The sequence below is a fragment of the Eptesicus fuscus genome, chromosome 4 (genome assembly GCF_027574615.1).
Source record: "Eptesicus fuscus isolate TK198812 chromosome 4, DD_ASM_mEF_20220401, whole genome shotgun sequence".
NCBI lineage: Eukaryota > Metazoa > Chordata > Mammalia > Chiroptera > Vespertilionidae > Eptesicus > Eptesicus fuscus.
In genome coordinates this window covers 34,265,477-34,284,061 of record NC_072476.1, presented here as the reverse complement: position 1 = coordinate 34,284,061, position 18,585 = coordinate 34,265,477, and the positions used below count along the sequence as shown (strand labels likewise).

At 56.2% G+C, this 18,585-nt stretch overlaps 2 protein-coding genes across 3 annotated transcripts; one reads left to right on the top strand and one right to left on the bottom strand.

Annotated features, from left to right (window-relative positions):
- Positions 1-2,338: 2,338 nt before the first annotated feature.
- Positions 2,339-10,396, bottom strand: LOC129148676 (collagen alpha-2(I) chain-like). Its single transcript, XM_054714173.1, has 4 exons — positions 10,368-10,396; positions 5,769-5,898; positions 4,373-4,704; positions 2,339-4,239 (listed from the first exon to the last, which is right to left on the bottom strand). The coding sequence occupies exons 1-4, from the start codon at positions 10,394-10,396 to the stop codon at positions 3,855-3,857; spliced, it is 876 nt and encodes a 291-aa protein (XP_054570148.1). The 3' UTR covers positions 2,339-3,854.
- ARPC1B (actin related protein 2/3 complex subunit 1B) lies at positions 4,673-17,273 on the top strand. 2 transcript variants are annotated; one of them, XM_054714926.1, is made up of 11 exons: positions 4,673-4,975; positions 10,382-10,458; positions 11,591-11,695; positions 12,119-12,341; positions 13,094-13,201; positions 14,210-14,416; positions 14,497-14,572; positions 15,446-15,651; positions 16,577-16,667; positions 16,979-17,020; positions 17,206-17,273. In XM_054714926.1, exons 2-10 carry the CDS (start codon positions 10,395-10,397, stop codon positions 17,015-17,017), a joined length of 1,119 nt encoding a protein of 372 aa, XP_054570901.1. In that variant the 5' UTR covers positions 4,673-4,975; positions 10,382-10,394; the 3' UTR covers positions 17,018-17,020; positions 17,206-17,273. The 2 variants fall into 2 exon arrangements, with proteins under 2 accessions (XP_054570901.1, XP_054570900.1); XM_054714925.1 differs by having other exon boundaries at positions 4,674-4,975; positions 16,979-17,273.
- The last annotated feature ends 1,312 nt before the right edge of the window (positions 17,274-18,585 follow it).

Below are 18,585 nucleotides of genomic sequence, written 5' to 3'. Positions count from 1 at the left end.
AGAAGGGAAGTACGGTCACACTGAGGGCCAGAGCCCAGTAGTGATTGTAAAAATCCATTTACTAGCTCATGACTGGCATTTTATAAAAATAAAACACCTGTGGCCGAAACCGGTTTGGCTCAGTGGACAGAGCGTCGGCCTGCGGACTGAAAGGTCCCAGGTTCGATTCCGGTCAAGGGCATGTACGTTGGTTGCAGGCACATCCGCGGTACGGGATGTGCAGGAGGCAGCTGGTCAATGTTTCTCTCTCATCGATGTTTCTAGCTCTCTATCCCTCTCCCTTCCTCTCTGTAAAAAATCAATAAAATATATAAAAAAAAAATAAAAAAAAAAAAACACCTGTTCAGGACTTGCAAGGTGGGGGCAAAAACCAGATTGTGACCCTTAGCAAATCCTCATCTCAAGGTTGAATTTGGAAATAAGAATTCTGTTGGAGAGTGTGTCAGTGTGTTTGTGTGTCAGCCCTCCTCCCATGCCCATGGGGGAAGAGCAGGGGCTATCTAACCCTCCCTCAAACCTGCTGTGAGATTAGATCATCTTTCAGATACGGACCTCTGTGTGTTTGCTGAGCATAGTGACTGTGCTGTGACGCATGCCTATGAAATCAAGAGGAGTGGGACGCCGGCTGCTCTGAGGGCAGAGAGAGCAGAAACCAGACTGCCCTGGAGCAGACTTTCCCCTGAAGACAGGGGCGAGGATGCTTGAATGTCTCCAGGACCAGATGTGAGCTGCGTGGGGCAGAGAGAGAGCAAGCCGGCAACCAAGGGATGCCATAAACCAGGCGTCCTCAAACTACGGCCCGCGGGCCACATGCAGGTGTTTTTTGCCGTTTTGTTTTTTTGCTTCAAAATAAGATATGTGCAGTGTGCATAGGAATTTGTTCTTTTTTTAAAAAAAACTATAGTCCGGCCCTCCAACTGTCTGAGGGACAGTGAACTGGCCCGCTGTTTAAAAAGTTTGAGGACCCCTGCCATAAACCCAACAGGGGAAGAAGTGAAACTGACATAAAAGACAAATGCACTGTCCACCTCCCATCCCCAATGCTGGTGACGTCCCTTGGTTAAAATAAATTGGAAGTCAGAGGGCAAGAGAGCTCACGAATGCAGTCTATACAGGTGAGCGTGCTGAGGCCCAGAGCAGAGTGGAAAAGAGTGGGAAGTAGATCCAGAGGGCACACACCCAGGAGGCACAAACATCTGGAGGAACAGAGAAAAGAGCAGAAAACATCCTGTGGGTCCCGAGGCGTCATCGAAGCTTTCTAAGTTAGGCCACCACTGGCCTCTGGAGAGAGCTCAAGATTTCTCTCCTTTCACTCACTCTCTGAGGGGAACGTCAGGAGAGGCTAAGGACTCCACAAGAAAGAGCCCTCCACTAGGGGATGGTACTAGGATGTGTAAAAGGGTTGTTCCTAGAAAGAGAAATGTCCCCATTGTACTTAGCTTTACTACATTTGGATTGATTTGTAATACTAGCATTTAATATAATCAAAGCTAACACTAAGTAAAAAAATAAAAGTAAATAAAACGAGAAAATAACAGATTTTTGTATTACACATAGTAAGAGTAAGTATTGTTTCACAACACTTAACGTTTCAGATACATAGAGAGGTGTGTACTTGGTCGCAATATATATCACTGTGGGTCCTGAGCAAAAACATTTTGAAAAGCACTGAAGTAGAGTCAGTCACCTGAGGGATCCATGAAGAGGGTGCTTCACCCAGCCCTTGATGCATTACTGTAGGAACAGCTACCTGTGCCCGGCACCGAGGTAAACCATCATTAGCCATTAACTGCTCACAACAACCCTGTAGTGCTGGAACTGTTGTTGCCACATTTTACTTTATTTTATTTTATATATATATATTTTTATTGATTTCACAGAGGAAGGGAGGAGAGAGAGAAACACCAATGATGAGAGAGAATCATTGATTGGCTGCATCCTGCACACCCCACCCTGGGATCGATCCCACAACCTGGGCATGTGCCCTGACCAGGAATCGAACTGTGACTTTCTGATTCATAGGTCAATGCTCAACCACAGAGCCACGCTGGCCGGGCTGTTGCCACATTTTTTAAAAATATATTTTTATTGATTTCAGAGAGGGAGAGAGAGAGAAACATCAATGATGAGAGAGAATCATTGATCAGCTGCCTCCTACACGCCCCCTACTGGGGATTGAGTCCGCAACCCAGGCATGTGCCCTTGACCGGAATCAAACTCAGGACCCTCTACCCACCTAGCCAAACCAGCTAGGGCTGTTGCCACATTTCATTTTATTTTATTTTAAATATATATTTATTGATTTTTTTACAGAGAGGAAAGGAGAGGGATAGAGAGTTAGAAACATCGATGAGAGAGAAACATCGATCAGCTGCCTCCTGCACAACCCCTACTGGGGATATGCCCGCAACCAAGGTATGTGCCCTTGACTGGAATCAAACCTGAGACCTTTCAGTCCACAGGCTGAAGCTCTATCCACTGAGCCAAACCGGTTAGGGCTGTTGCCACATTTTAAAGATGACAAAACAAAACGCAAGCCCAGAGGGGGAGTGACCCCTATGTTGGAACCATGACAATCTCCAGAGCCCCAGCCATACTGATAAGCATGCTCCCTACTGGGCGAGAGCAGGAAGTGGAGGGACGGTAGTGACCAAGGCCAGTTCCGTTCACCCAAGCTCAGGAGCAGGGCAATGTCACTGAAACGGACAGGAGGGGACCCCTCTGATGATACCTTTTGGGGTTTCGTTGTACACCTGAGTTTCTCAACTGAACTGCCCCATACAACTGTGTGGCTTGGAAGGGGGTGCACAAGAGGGTGCCAGCCCTATCAGAAGGCCTGCCCCCTAGAGCAGGACCCGGGATGTGGAATGCTGACTGAGTCCTGAGCCTCAGGCGTGGAGTTCATCTGCCCTCCCAGGCTTCAGCCACCTCACATGTACGTGTGGCCTGGGGAAGGAGGTACAGTGTCTCCCCTCTTCCCTCCTGTTCACAGGGATCAGGGGGCAATCCCTTGGCCTCAGGGAGAGAGACCCATGGTCCGCATTCAGGGGTGAGCACTCGGTGAGAGGAGAGGAAAACATGCTGGGCTCTTATGGGAAACGCTTCTGCCCCTGGTGTCCCCTGCCTTGGCCAGCCCACCGCGTCCTGAGCCAGATGCCTGCAGCATGGCTCACCGCTTGTGACCGGGGGCAGTAAGGCCAGTTCGGTGAGGAGGAAGGAGCAGAAAGTCAAAGAACGCTGATGACCCCAACACATTGCACCAAGCCCCGGCTGACCGCCCTCCTCCAAGGCAGCCTGCCCTGAAGCCTGGGTGTGCGGCTGCATTCCTTGGATACCTGAGAAGGCGGAAAAGACGGGGAGTACAGCATCTTCTTCCCAGGGCACCACAGGGGGAGGCAGATTCCGGGGAGAAACAGAAAGCTCTCCAAATGAACTCTTCCACCCCCAGACCCCCCTCACCCAGGAAGTGGCTTCACTTCTTAGGCTTAGAAAACTTTGTCCCCCACCCCCCCAAGGGAGCCATTTCAAATAACACCCCTGCCACTTCCCTGTGTGAGCTGTGCCTTCCCACCCACTGGGTCTTCCCTGCCACGGAGACCGCAGGCCTGTGAGGCAGCCCAGCGTGTCCTGCGTCCGCCTCCCTTCACAGATGCAGAAGCCAAGGCGCTGAAGGGAAGTCACACTACAGCTGCCGAGGCAGAGCCCGGATTGGGTTCGATTTCCCGACACCACGCATCTGGCTCCTTCACCGGCTCCTTCACCAGATGTGCACCCAGGGCCTCCTCTGCGCCAGGCGCCGTTCCCGGCGGCGGGGACGGCGGAGTGAGCAATGCAGACAGGGTTTCTGCTCGCACTCAGCTGATGAGTCGTCTTTTCATCAAATGGGGCTGCCTCAGTTCACTCTTCAGGGAAGAACAGGGCTCCAGGGAGGCGTCTTTGTCAGGATGCTGTCGGTGATGAAGAACAGAAAAGCACAGCTCCAGCCAGTTAGAAACAAAGCAGGCTCCTTGCCCCGTGTCCCGGAGACCTCGGGATGGGGCGGGTGGGCTCAGGCTGGCCGGTCGGAGGTCGCCCAGGGCTCCGGCCAGCTCTCGGGGGTTCTCTCCCATCCGAGCTCCACCCAGGTCGGCGGGCTTCCTCTGCGGCCGTTCCACCTCCGTGTTCAGGTTCGTGCCGCTTCGTAGAAGGGGCTTCCTCGTCTCCAGCCCCGGGCTTCTCAGACGGTCTGCAAGGCAACCCCTTTCCCGCGGGGACGCGTGCAGTTGTGAGGGGACTCTGTGGGGGGCCTACCGGTTGCATCTCTGGCTCCCGCCCCACCCCTCCCAGGGCGTCGGGCGTGCCCAGGAAAGGACCCCGGTGAGGCCGTCGTTACCTCTGGTGAGGTCCTGCGTGCTCCACGCCAGCCCGCCCCCGGGCCCCCGGGCCTGGACCCCCGACCCCCGGCGGCCAGGCCGAGCCAACGAAGCCGACTCGGCGGGACGGTGCCGGGAGCCGGCGCTGCGCGTGCTGGGCCGCCGGAGAGCGCTCCCGCCCGGCCAGCGCCCCGGCCTGGGCGGCGCCCGTGCACCTCTGCTGCCCAGCGGGTACCGGCGGGTGGAGGAAGGGGCGGTCCCTGCGAGCCGGGGCCCGAGGCCGGCGGAGGCTCCCCCAGTCGCCGGGCCCGCCGCGCTGGGGGTGGGGAGGGACGTGCGCGCGGCCGTCCGGCTGCCCAGGCGGCGCTCCGGGCTCTGAGCTCGGTTTCCCCGCCCAGACCGCGGCGGGGTCGGTCCCGGACAACGTCTGGGTGCCCCGGGGCCGGGCAGCCCCCAAACGCAGCGAGGTGGGCGGGGCCTCTGCCCTCCGGCCGCCCGCCCCCGCCCCGTCCCCTCGGAGCCGCGGCTGCAGGCCCCGCCCGCCGCCCACGAGGAAGTAGCTGCGGGTCCCGGAGCCGGCTCGGCGCGTCGACTGCCCAGAGTCCGCGGCCGGGAGCCCCGAGGTGAGGGGCGTGCGGGGCTGGGGGCCCCGAGGTGGGGGGCGTGCGGGGCTGGGGGCCCCGAGGTGGGGGGCGTGCGGGGCTGGGGGCCCCGAGGTGGGGGGCGAGGGGCTCGCCTGGAGGTGACGGGGGCGCGGGGAGGGGGCGCCTGGCGGGGAGGGAGGAAACCTGCCAGGAGATGTGGGGGAGCCCCCGGAGGTGAAGGGGCGCCAGGTGGTGAGAGGCTCGGGGCGGGGGGCGAGGGCGGCGGGCCGGGCCCAGGGTGGGCAGCGGAGGACTCCCCGCACCCGGCGTCCCCGAGGTGGCCGAGCCCCCGGCCCGCGCGTCCGCTCCCGCCCCCCCACCTCCCCGACTGTGCCCCCCGCTCGGTGTCCCCGTTACTTCGGTCGGCGAGGGACCCACGCCCAGCCACTTCCCCTGCACCCCCCGCCTTCCGGGTTGCTGCAGCGGGAAATGAGCTGGCGTCCCCGCCCGCCCCCTCGCTCCTCGCGGCGCCCCCTCCCCCGCCTGGGGCCCAGGCCGGGTCTGAGGGTCCCCCCTGGCGGAGCCTCGGGAACCGGGGCCCCAGACGCCGGCGGAGCTGACCGGCGCCTCTCCCGGCAGCTGCGGGGCGAGCAGCCCGGCCGTCCGGAGGGGCAGGGCAGGGCGGGCCCGGGCGGTGACCGGAGAGAAGGAGTGACTAGTGGGGCTCCCCGGGCCCCCGCCCCGAGGTCGGTGCTGCCCGGGGCTAAGGGCACCCCCTGCCTGTGAGGTCCCCGGGCCCCGGGAAGAGGGCCACCGCCTCCCTGGGCCTCACCTGGCTCCTCGGGGACACGGGGCCCCCGCCTGGGAGCGGGTCCGGCGCTGCTGCTGCGCCGGGCACACAGAGGCACGTGTGGCTGCTGCTGCCGCCACCATAAGGCCGGCCCACAGGTGAACCCAGGTGTCTGCCCAGGTGAACCCAGTCTGAGATTGGGGGTCAGAATTTGCTGTGCCTTTTAAGAGCGGTGTGACTTTGAGCCAATCTTGGCTTTTGAGTCTCAGAGTGAAGGTTAAAAGCAACACAAAACAAAAAAGAAAAAACGTATTAGGCTTGGTTTAGAAGAGAGAATAGATTGTATGTCAAAATCCTGGGGAATCCTGGGCATTAGAGATGCCAAGTAAAGTTAATTACATATGTGCTTGCGATAGTTAAACAGAATACCGTGTTACTATCACATGTACTCTCTCCATGTCTGTAGTCATCTGGATTTTTCTTCCCTGTCCCCATGACAAAGAGGGTTAGTATGAACATGTTTGCTTTGAGGGGGAAAAAAAACAACTCAGTGGCTATTTTCTTAGCAAAAAAAAAAAAAAAAAAGAATTTATGTCACCCAAGTGTTAATGATCTTAATTTCCTGTTCATGTTATTCTGTTCTGTTTGCTCCTACCCAGCTGTTGAGTTGAGCGTTATCACATCGCTCTTCAGAAAGACTGAATAAATTAGCAACAAATTAGAATTTCTCTACAGCCCTGCCAGCATTAAGTTTTATGTGTTTTTGTTTTGTTTGAGTTCCTTTAACTGGGGCTTTACGGTGCCTTGTGATGGTTTTCATTTGTGTTTCTTGACGTGACTTTGGTTTGTAAGGCTCCAGGGGAGAGTGAGGGAGAAGGGGCTGGCTGGTCTGTCTGGGGTGGCAGGGGCTGCTCCACGCACAACAGGAAATGGAGTAATGGCTTAGCCTGCTGCCAAACGGCTTGCTGGCAGCTCTCTCCAGCCAGCCTCTGAGCTGGGTGGGGACTTCCCTGAGCGCCTGTAAAGCAGAGATCCTTGCTCCAGGCACCTCCTGCCTGGATTAGCCGAAAATACAGCCAAATGTCTGGGTTCAGGGAAGGCTGGCAAAGCTTCTCTTCAAGTAAGAAAAAACCTACAGCGGGTGCCTGTCCAGCCCCAGCCTTTTCTGGATGGAGATGTGAGGAAAGCATTGGCCGACGGCACCCAGCCAGCAGGGACAGAGCCCGAATCTGAACCCAGCACTGTAAGGAAGGGGCCCCAAGGCCCGGGACCCTTCACCTGACTTGCTTTGCTTTAGAAGGAGCTGTAGTCACCCTGTATCCTCAGGGGACCCTCTAGATTGCAGGTTTCCAAGCTTTTCTGATCATTGACCCAATCAGGAAAAAAAAAAATTTGAGTACATGCTCTCCAGTAAACCAGTAAATATGTACAAATTGTATTCATGTGCCACTGTTTGGCAGGTATTCTAATTGGTTCTGGGGATACATCACTGAACAAATATCCGTCCCCGTGGGGCTTATGCCCCAGTGCATGGTCTTTGGCACCCCCTGGATGGAAACCCACACCCCACCCCTTGGGGACCCATACCCCCTCCTAGCCCCAATGTCACTCTTCTTTGCCCTCACACCACCAGCCACTCGAGCCCCTGGGTCCATTCACACTGAGCATTCTCTGCGTGTGGATGTGGGGACCACAGAGAGATCCTGGCCCCAGGCTGGGGTAGAGCAGGGAGTCTCAGGATTTGGTCCGTGTTCCCCCAGCCTCACTCAGTTTCAGAGGTGATTGGGGGTGGAGGGGGCCAAGTCCCAATGCCATGCCCAGGGTCCCCTCCTCTCGCTTCGTCTGTAAGTCAAATGGGCCCACAGGAGTGCTGGCTCGCCGAACCATGAGGACAAGTGGGTGGGTGTCCCGGAGGCCACGGCCTCCGCCTGCCTTTGTCTCCACCAGAAATCATCCCTGAGACAACTTGCTTGAGCAGAGCAGCCCTGACAGCATTTTCCTCAGCAGGAGAGTGGCTGGCAGTGAGTCCAGCTCCCTCCTTTTGTAGGGTAGAGGTTTTCCTGGGCTGAAGTCCAAGGTCCGAGGCAGGTGGCCCAGTGTGAAGGCTGCTTCCCGGGGTCTGACCACAGACACTACTGATGCCTAAGCAAGGAGGCTACAGCCTTGAGGCCACAGTGGCTGAGAAGTCCTGCTCTCATTTCCTCTTTTGTACTTGGGGGGCGGGAGTCATTGCTGGGGCTCTTGCTGGTTTCAGGTGCTTTGCAGAAGTTATGAAAACGTTAAGGGAAGTGCCTCTTCCCCTTTCCCACCCCCTTCATCCGAACGCCCTGCCCCTTTGAGGTGTTGGTTCAGTGGACTAGGAAGTGTTTCTCTCTGAATTCAAGCTAAAGTGCGACCGCTGATAGGTGTAGTCTGAACCTCCCTCCCCTGCCTGTCCCACTGCGCACGTGGCATCTTTGCCAGCTTGATGAACCTTTGGGACCCGGGAAAAAAATGGTCAGAGCTCCCCAAGTCCTCTCAGGTACACGGCTTGCTAGTATGGGGGCCACTGTCCTCAGCTGACCCAGCCTCTCCATGTTCACAGCCTGGAACTCGGGAACAGCATGCTAGACAGGCTTTTCACATGTCCTCGGACACTCTTACCAAGACCTTGCAAGGGGCAGAAATGCCTGGCCACACAGTTGGAGCTGGGAAGTTGGGTTCTGCTGACCAACTCTGAGCCTGAGTCTGGGATCCAGGGACTCCCACCCTCACCCCAGCCTGCAGCTACAGGGCTTCTTCCTTCTGGGCCTCCTGGGACTGAAGGGGTCAGGGTGGTTGGCCTCAGCTGGACTAGGGGTTTGGAAGTGGGCTCTGGCCTTAGCCCTGCCCTTGCCCTGTGAGTGCCCTTAGAACAGGGGGGTGGGCAGATTAGCACAGTTTAGCAGTCAGACAAGCCTGATGCTCCCATTCCTGAGTCATCTATAGTGCAGACAGTGAGGACACCCAGCCCCAGCAAAACTGGATGGCAACACTGGCCCAGTCCAGATGCACCGGAAGCTTGGGGGAAATCCCCCTCAGGCATGCTGACCTGGGCTGACAGCTCCCCCACCACAGCCACTTCCGTGGCCTTGCCATACTCAAAGAGGCCTTATAAGGAGATAGGCCGGGGAGGCAGCTATTGTGGGAGCAATGTGCTAGTGTGTGTGCAAGGCCGAAAACACATGTATGGGAGCAGTGTGCTTGTGTGTGTGCAAGGCCGAAAACACATGTATGGGAGCAGTGTGCTTGTGTGTGTGCAAGGCCAAAAACACATGTATGGGAGCAGTGTGCTAGTGTGTGTGCAAGGCCGAAAACATGTATGGGAGCAATGTGCTTGTGTGTGTGCAAGGCCGAAAACACATGTATGGGGGCAGTGTGCTTGTGTGTGTACAAGGCTGAACATGCATGAGCATGTGTGGCCTGAGCCTGGGCTGCTGAAGAAGTGATGTTCACTTTGGTCTTACGGGTAAATAGGATTTTGCCCAATAGAACAGAGTGGGCATTGAGTGGCTGGAGAGAATGGCACACAGGTGTGAAATGTGGACAGGACTGGCCTTGAAGACACATCCGGCATGTCCCCAGAAAGCAGCCTTCCCTGCAGAGGGAGTAGCATGTGTGAAGGCCAGGAGTTCTGCAGACTCCAGGCACAGAGATGGCTGAGGGCAGCAAGCTCAGCATGAAGAAGAGGCAGGGGGGCCTCGCCCCTAGCCACAGCCAGGAGGGAAGGAGTGGCCTGAGAGGGCGGTTGTTGGGAGGAGCCAGCCAGGCCAGAGCAGAAATGAGCAGAGCTATGTGAGGAGGGGTGAGGGTAAAGGAAAGCAGTGGGTGAAGCTTCTAGGTGTGGACCCCACCTCTCCTCAGGCCCAATGGGCTCAGCCAGCAGGTGGGAGGAGGCTTGAGATGTGCAGGGGCTGAGCTGTGGCCCCTCTCCAGGTGGGAGGTCCAGTAGCTGCTGCTGCTGCCAGGCCCGAACCTGCAGTGCTGGGCCCAGTCCCCCTCCTCTTGGCACCTGGCTGCCCTCTGGACCCTCCTTCATCTCACATCCATGCCATCCTGGGACCCCCAAAGACCCCACCACCCACTCCAGGCCCAGTGCAGCCCACCCTCCCAGCCACAGGAGCAGCAAAGGGGTTTTCTTGATGAAAACAGGATCTCTCTGTCGGTCCGCCTGTGTCCTTCCCCACAGGCGCCTACAGAAGCTCCCCCTCTTTATCCACCCGGAAGAGAGTGGGGAAGACCAGGGCTCTGGGTATGGAGGGCACTGCTCTCGGCTTTTGAGATGGTTTCATTTCATCCTCACCCCATTCTTCTGGGGGGAGCTCTATCTATGAGAAAACTGAGGCACAGATGATGGGTGATGACCGGCCTGGCGCAGGGTCCCTGCACACCCCACTCACAGTGGCTTCAGCACCCCTGTACTTCCCACCCCAACCTTGTTCTGTTCCCTGGAGCCTCAAAGACATCCCACGAGGGCTGTCATTTTACAAGGAAACTGAGGTCCCAGGAGTGAGACAAGGAGGCATCAGGCCAGAGTTAGGAGGCAGGGTGGTCCCACTGCCCTGCTGTGAGGTCAGTTGGGGCCTGGTCTGGGGCAGGGGCAGGGCTGACTTGGGTTCTCACCTTCTTGGGCACAGGAGCTGAGAAGCCATGGCCTACCACAGCTTCCTGATGGAGCCCATCAGCTGCCACGCCTGGAACAAGGACCGCACACGTGAGTGCCCTCCGTCCCCTGGAGCACACGTGGGCATTAAAGTGGCCAGGCACCCTGGACTGCGGGCTCTGTGAGGGCCAACCGTCCCCCTCCTTCACTTCTGATCCTGGGTGTTTAGGAGGGAAGGGATGAGCCACTCTGGGACAAGCAGGGGCAGCCAGGTGAGTGGGCATTGAGGGGTGGGGGTGAGAACAGGAACGAGAGCAGGCGGGCTGTAGGTGCAGGGGTTCCCAGGTGGGGGAGGGGCTGGGATAGACTGAAGACAACCTGCAATGGCAAGTAGTGAGATGAGCTATGAAGAACACACGGGGTGAGGGAAGGCAGTGGAGGCAGAGGTGCTGATTTAGAAAAGGTGGCCAGGGAAGGCCTTTCAAAGGAGGTGACGTTTGTACAGGACCTACAGGGAGGGAGGGAGGGACAAGTGCAGAGGCCCTGAGGTGGGACAGCAAGGACCATGGCTGGAGTTGAGAGCAGAGGACTGGGCGAAGCTCCCAGAGGTCATGAGACTGTTGTGGGCATGTCTGGATGGTCCATGTGAGAGGGGCCAGTCCCTGGGGAGGTGTCATAAGAAGAGCCCAGCAGGGCCTGAGGGACTTCAGCGGGCCCCTCTGAGGCAGAGTCTCAAAGGCAAAGTGCTGCCCAGGTGAAGGGCATTCTGGTAGAGGGTAGCTGAAGGGCAATGGGGAACCTGGGCATGCATGCATCTTCTTTTTTTTTTTTAATTTATTAATTTGTTTATTTTTATTTATTTATTTTTAATTTCTTTATTGATTAAGGTGTCACATATTTGTCCTCATCCCCCCATTCCCATCCCACACCCCTCCCCACGGATGCCCCAACCCCCTGTTGAACTTAACCGTTGGATAGGCTCATATGCATGCACACAAGTCCTTTGGTTGATCTCTCCCCCGTCCCCCCAACCTCCCCTATCCTCCCTCTGAGGCCCGATAGTCCGATCGATGCCTCCTTGTTTCTGGTTCTGTTCTTGTTCATCAGTCTATGTTGTTCATCATTTCCCCTAGATGAGCGAGATCATGTGTCACTAGAGATATACTTATAAGAACTGAATGTGAGACGAGCAATAATAGTTATGCATGCATCTTTGACTCCCACACCCTGCTCTTTCCTGCAGAGATTGCCATCTGCCCCAACAACCATGAAGTGCACATCTATGAGAAGAGTGGAGCCAAGTGGGTCAAGGTGCATGAGCTCAAAGAGCACAACGGGCAGGTGACAGGTGGGTCATCCTCCTGAAGGGAGGCAAGGGTTGACATGGCTAACCAGGGCCAGCCACATACTCACTGTGTTGGCAGGATAGCTTGGGTTGTAACACAGCCCTGATTCAAAGTGGCTTAAGTTATAAAGGGATTATGCTGGTTCGAGTTACTGTAAAACTCAGAGTTTGTGGGCCCCAGGAAAGGTCTGATCCAGCAGCCCAGCATTACCAATAACCCATTTCTTTTCTGTCTCTTGGCTTGGCCTCCCAGCATGTTTGGTGATAGTTCTCGGAACTGTAACACCCCCAGTAAGCAAGCTTCAGTAGCGCCCCCTGGAGCCGCCTTCATTCAGATTGTGACCTCTGAGCCCCGCCTACATGGAACTTCAGAGTCATCCACTTCAGCTGAGTTCCCTTCAACCGAGTGTCCCTCCCCTCCCACAGGCATTGACTGGGCCCCTGAGAGTAACCGCATTGTGACCTGCGGCACAGACCGCAACGCCTACGTGTGGACACTGAAGGGCCGCACGTGGAAGCCCACCCTCGTCATCCTGCGGATCAACCGGGCCGCTCGCTGTGTGCGCTGGGCCCCCAACGAGAACAAGTTCGCTGTGGGCAGCGGCTCCCGGGTCATCTCCATCTGCTATTTCGAACAGGAAAATGACTGGTGGGTGTTTGGGCGGAGCCTGAAGGGGCTGGGAGGTACCCTGGGCTGCGGACTAACAGGTGGTGGCACTAGAGTGTCTCAGAAAACACCAAATGGGGTGTTGGTCTCTCTGTTCAACCACCCTGGGGAAGTGTGACCTCTCTGGACCTCATAGATGAGGTGAGGGGCTCTACACACCACTGGGTGCTCCCACAGCCCTGTCTCAGTAACAAGGGGACAAACCACACCAGGCCACCTCTGTGGTCCTCGCGTTAAGCCCTGCACGTGTATTGGCATTGATTTCCCCACAGGCCCTTGGACTGGGCCTCTGTTTGTGCTTTACAGGTGAGCAAAGTTAGGTTCTGAGGCAAAGTCACTTGCCCAAGGTACCCAGCCACAAGCTTCCGGCCACATCATAATCTCCCTTGGATCCCTGAGGCCAGAGGCCAGGCGCCAGGCACAAGCTCAGGCTGGAGCCTGGGAGACCCAAGTTCAAATCCCACTCTAGCCAATTAGTAGCTTTACTGAGCCTGCCCACGGTTGTCTTGAGTTTTAAAGGCGACAGGGTATAGAGTTCCCACACATTGCTGGCCTGAACCTGGCCCTGAAAGGCCCATCGGCTCACAGTGCCCAGATCCCTCTCTCCTGGACTGCATTGGTCTGCAGGGCCCAGTGCAGTGGGAGCCTGGAGTTCCTGGGGCACCAAGGCCCCTGACACTGAGGTAAGTGGGTCTGCTTCTCTCTTCCCCCTACCTGTCTGACTGCGTATCCAGGTGGGTGTGCAAGCACATCAAGAAGCCCATTCGCTCCACCGTCCTCAGCCTGGACTGGCACCCCAACAACGTGCTCCTGGCCGCAGGCTCCTGCGACTTCAAGTGCCGGTGAGAGGGTGGGACCCTGGCATCAATGGGACAGGAATTTGAGGGTGGAGGGGGAGCCCCACACCCTGCCTTCCAGACCAGCTGTAGACCAGCTCTGCTGCCAGGAGGGTGACCTGGGCTCTGTGAGGTTCTACTCTTTCAAGGATCATTGGCTCCTGTCTCCAGCCTGGGGAGAGTCTTGGCCTCTTCCTACCTCTTAATGTCAACAAGGTTTCTTTCCTAGACCTTCCTCTCTTGCTTCATTAGAATCTGCCACCCCTTCCGTTTCCTGGCTTCTGTCCCAAGGAAAATGAGTGGTGTGCTTTTTCACACTAAGGAATAAATGACTGATAAGCTGCCTCATTATCTTAAGACATGGAATGTAGATTCCCCAGTAGCCATAGGCTGTTCTTTACTTCTGGGTTCAGCAGCCCTAAGTCTCCCAAGCCTCCAGCTCCCAGCTCCAGGCAGATGACCTGGGTCTCTGAATCTCCACCTGGGAAACAAGGCTCCAGCAGGCTGAGGTCCCCTTGGAGGTCCTGGGCATGGGGAGGAGGATGTGCTGATGAGGCTCTGTTGGTGGGTAGGGAGCTGTTTTGTTGGCACCCTGATCTGTCAGGTGACCCCTTGCTAGTCCTGGGGTATAGAGGAGGATTAACCGTGTGTGAGAGCAGCAGTGTGCAAGACAAGGGGCAGGAATGGTTCAAGGTGCAGAGTAGGAGGGAGAAGGGGCATCGTGGGGCTGGCTGTGGAGTTGTGGCCAGCATGATGAGGACCAGGACGCCTCCTGGTGGTGTGTCGCCAATGGATGGTCCTGGGAGTTCACAGGACTGAGCTAGGAGACCTTCTCCATTGCACAAAGATGGCACTGAGGCCCAGACTTGACCACCTGTGCAGGTGCAGGTCATGAAAAGCTGGCTCTGGTATCATGAGCTTCTAGCCAATTACTCTTACCTTACCAGGCTGGTTTGAGAAAGGGAGTCTCTTTAGACACCCAGTCACCTTTTTTTATTTTCCCCCTGTGGGCAGGATATTCTCAGCCTACATAAAGGAAGTGGAGGAGCGACCAGCACCCACCCCTTGGGGCTCCAAGATGCCCTTTGGGGAGCTGATGTTTGAGTCCAGCAGTAGCTGCGGCTGGGTGCACGGTGTCTGCTTTTCAGCCAGTGGCAGCCGCGTGGCCTGGGTCAGCCACGACAGCACGGTGTGCCTGGCTGATGCCGACAAGAAGATGGCGTGAGTACTGGTCACCCAAGGGGAGGACAACAGGCACAGAGCAGGAGGGGGCTGGTGGCTGACATCTCTCTCTCACTCAGAGTCACAACACTGGCCTCTGAAACGCTGCCACTGCTGGCCGTGACCTTCATCACAGAAAACAGTCTGGTGGCTGCGGTAAGGAAGGAGGGAAGCAGTATCCAATTAGAATAGGTCTCCCCGCGAGTCCAGAGGTGCCCAGGCAGTTATATCCACTTGTTCCCTCCTTCCCTTCCTCCCTCCCTACTTTTCTTCCCTGCTTCCTCCCTTCCTTTCATCCATCCATCCTTTCATCCATATATGTCTATTGACTAGAATAGGCTGCATTATGCTGTGGTAACAACAAAAAATTCCCCAACTGCAGGGGCTTGACATAGTAAATACTTACTTCTTGCTCACTTTATATGTCCATTGTGGGTGTTGTGAGGGGGTTCTGCTCAGTGCAGATGGAGGCTTTGTCACCAAAATGCTCCACCAAGGGCCATGGAGGGAGGAGGGGGAGTGGAGATCATGCCCTGGGTGGATCTTTTACATCTCTGCCTATTTTATTGGCAAGTAGAAATGACAATGTGTCCAGAGGGCACTACTGTTCTTCCCTCCTGCCCGCCTCGGTCAAGTCCCTTTTCACCCTCAGCAAACATAATGGGGGTCCTCGAGGGGGATCAAGCCCACTTGGCCTGTTAGGACAGAAGGTCCCTGGGCTCCCAGAGGAGTCCCAGACAAGCTTTCTCATCTAGACACTGGTTTTACTGGGGTAAGAGCCACCCCTATTTGCTAAGCCCCAACACCTGGTCCCTCTACCTGGGCTTGGTCTGGCAGTGTCCGCAAGCTTGCATCAGCTTCCCGGTAGCTGCTCCATCCAAGTCCATCCGGCCTGTGCGGCCGCCAGATTCATGGACCAATTTCCCCTTGCTGGCACGCCCTGCCTCCAGCCAGTTTCCCCGGGTGGAAAATGGGGGCGCTGCGCCTGCCCTCGGCCTGTGCTCAAATAGCACCCCGCCCCCACCGCAGGGCCACGACTGCTTTCCGGTGCTTTTTACCTACGACGGCGCCGCGGGGACGCTGAGCTTCGGTGGGCGGCTGGACGTGCCCAAACAAAACTCTCAGCGCGGCTTGACAGCCCGCGAGCGCTTCCAGAACCTCGACAAGAAGGCGAGCTCCGAGGGCGGCGTGGCTGGCGGCACGGGCTTAGACTCGCTGCACAAGAACAGCGTCAGGTGAGGGGGGTCTGGTGGGCCGGGGGTGGGGCCGAGGCGGGCCTGGATTCGCTGCGTAAGAAAGGAGGCAGCTGAGGGCGGGGCCAGAGGGGCAGGATGGGGCCTGGAGTGGGTGGTCCTGGGAGCGGTGGATCTGGACTCTTTCTAGCAGCTTGGAGGTGTGACCCCGGTTTGGGGAGCCAGGTAGATCTCTTCAGGCTGCACAATACAGTCTGGTGGGGCGGGCAGGCAGGCAGCCTCAGCGTTTGTAGGACGTGGTTGTGAGGACCATCGGGGTGGGGCCTGTTCCTCGGTTGGCCAGGCAGTGACCAGCTATGGGCGGGGCCACAGCTGAAGCTGGCCTAGTGCTAGAAACTGGTGAACTGGTGGCAGAACCCAAGGTCCAGCCGCAGCCTCTGAGAACCAGGGTGTGATGAGAAGGCCCTGCAAAACTCCCCAGTCCGGCCAGCCACAGGTGTGCACCCTGTGGCAAATAAAGAACTTTGGCTAGACTTTCTGACCGAGCCAGTGAAGCCCTCCTGTGGCTGCTGGGTAGTGATGTCTTCTGACCAAACACCTTTGTCCCACTTTCAAAGCTCTTCAGAACTAGTTCCTCGACCTCCCAGCCCCATCTTTTACTTTATTCTGCCACCCTATTGTCACTACACACATTCCCCAGACACATGTCCTCCATGCCCTGCCCAGGCCTTTGTATCTTGTTCCAGTCGCCTGGGCTGCCCTTTGTACCTTGCACACTGCTGCTGTTCCTGAAGCACACTTGTGAGCCCTGTTCTGTGGTCCTGCACAGCCTGCCTCCCAGGCTGTCCCTGTGAGCAAACCCCAGGACTTCTCACTGAAGTCAGTGCCCCCCAAGAGCTCCTGGAGGGCAGGCTGGACTTGAGTCCAGCACAGGCCGGGATCCATAAAGCCCTCATCATCTTTGCAGCCAGATCTCGGTGCTCAGTGGGGGTAAGGCCAAGTGCTCACAGTTCTGCACTACTGGCATGGACGGTGGCATGAGCATCTGGGATGTGAAGGTGAGTCTTACCCCACCCCGGCTTCCCACCAGACTCCCAGGGGCCCTTCATCCCATTTTGCCTGGGCAGCCTTTCTGGGTGCCCGTCTTTCAAGTGGGAGAAAGGCACTTCGTTGGAATGCGGTAGGGAGATGAGGCAGCCCCTTGACACTTGGGCCTCCGCATGCTGAGGCACCTCCCTTCTAGGGCTGGGATTCAAACCAGGTCTGTTGGGCCCCAAAGACCAAGTTTTCTGTCCTCTGCCTGGGGTTGGGGTGGTAGAACGTCTACAGGACAGCTAAGAACCAGCCTGTTCTGCTCATCTCCTTCCAGAGCTTGGAATCAGCCTTGAAGGACCTCAAGATCAAATGACCTGTGAGGAGAATGTTGGCCTCATCCCAGCTGCTGGGGGAGGGTCAGGAAGCTAAGGCTCGCTTTGCTGCGTATTTCTAGAGTACCCATAGGGGAAAGGGAGGGGAGGGGGTTGGGAGCTTTTCTTACCTATTTGAAGGAACATGTGCCTTTTTCTTAAACAAATACTTTCATTTATTGTAAAAAAGGTCCCCAAAGCACTCTGCTGGTCATGAACTGCTTCAAAACGTGGAGGTAATAAAAATACAATTGTAGACATGCTCGCCTGTGTTTGGAAGAGGTTAGTTTTTGCACAGACATAGGTACCTTATTTTTGATTGCCAGCAAAAATGATCCTTTAACCCAAGAGCCTTCCCCCAAATGGTTCCTTCCCCCTGCAGTCCAGCCTAGGGGGAAGGTGTCTTCCTGTCACTCAGCAGTCAGATTCCTAGACAAGTGATTGCTTATTCCAGGCTGATTCTGGGGTTTAATGTAAATTTAATTACTCAGTTTGATGTTTTGCAGTTGGTTTCTGGCAAATGCTCATTTTTTAAGATCCACCCCCCCCCCCCGGTTTTCATTTTATTCAGAGGGTTATGTTTGTTTGTTTTTTAATAAAACTATACTTTATAGTTATGGGGTTTTAAAAATCTAGGTCAGTGGTCGGCAAACTGCGGCTCGCGAGCCACATGCGGCTCTTTGGCCCCTTGAATTTTTAGCAAAGGCCAGCTTAGGAGTACCCTAATTAAGTTAATAACAATGCACCTACCTATACAGTTTGTTTAAAAAATTTGGCTTTCAAAAGAAATTTCAATCGTTTCACTGTTGATATTTGGCTCTGTTGACTAATGAGTTTGCCGACCACTGATCTAAGTAATGAGGGAGTTTCTGTAGGCCAGGATGAGCTGCGTATGCTGGCAGCTGTGGTATCCCTCCTCAGGTGCCCAAGGGTGTGACCTCCAGCATGGCCAAGCCCAGGGAATGTGGTAGAGGTCACTGGGAGTTGGGCTCGACCACTAAACCCGTCTGACTTCAGGTCAAACTCCCTGCTTGGCACCCAGTCACTGACTTCCCAGGACCATGTGCAAAGAAAGGATGATGCTATTCATGAGGCAGACAGAGCGCCTCTCAGGAGGTTGCAGGGGGGCAGGACAGGCACTATGGCAGAGCCTGCAGGCAGCCGTGACTGTGCTAAGCCCCAGCGTCCCTGCTGCTATCCCCCCATAAAGGGTGGTAAGGACTGAATGAGATAACTCTTGGCAGTCATGCTGGATATCAGCCATTAGGATGCTTCCTCCCTGCACTGAAATCCTGAGGCTGTTACCACCAGGGGGCACCTGAAGGACAGGACAGGGAGGTGCAGTGCTGCTGCCAGCCTGCTGTGGACATGGACAGGGCCCTGGCCACTCTGACATAAGATTCCTACTTGGTTAAAGGGAGAAGGCCAACTCCTGTATTGTGAGGTCTCCAGTTTGGATGCCCAGGGTCCAGTCCCCAAACCCTGCTCAGTGCCAACTGAACCTGTGGGGCAGGCCTGCTTTGAGAGTGACAACATGCCTGCTGGGTGAAAATGGCCCAGGCATAGGGGC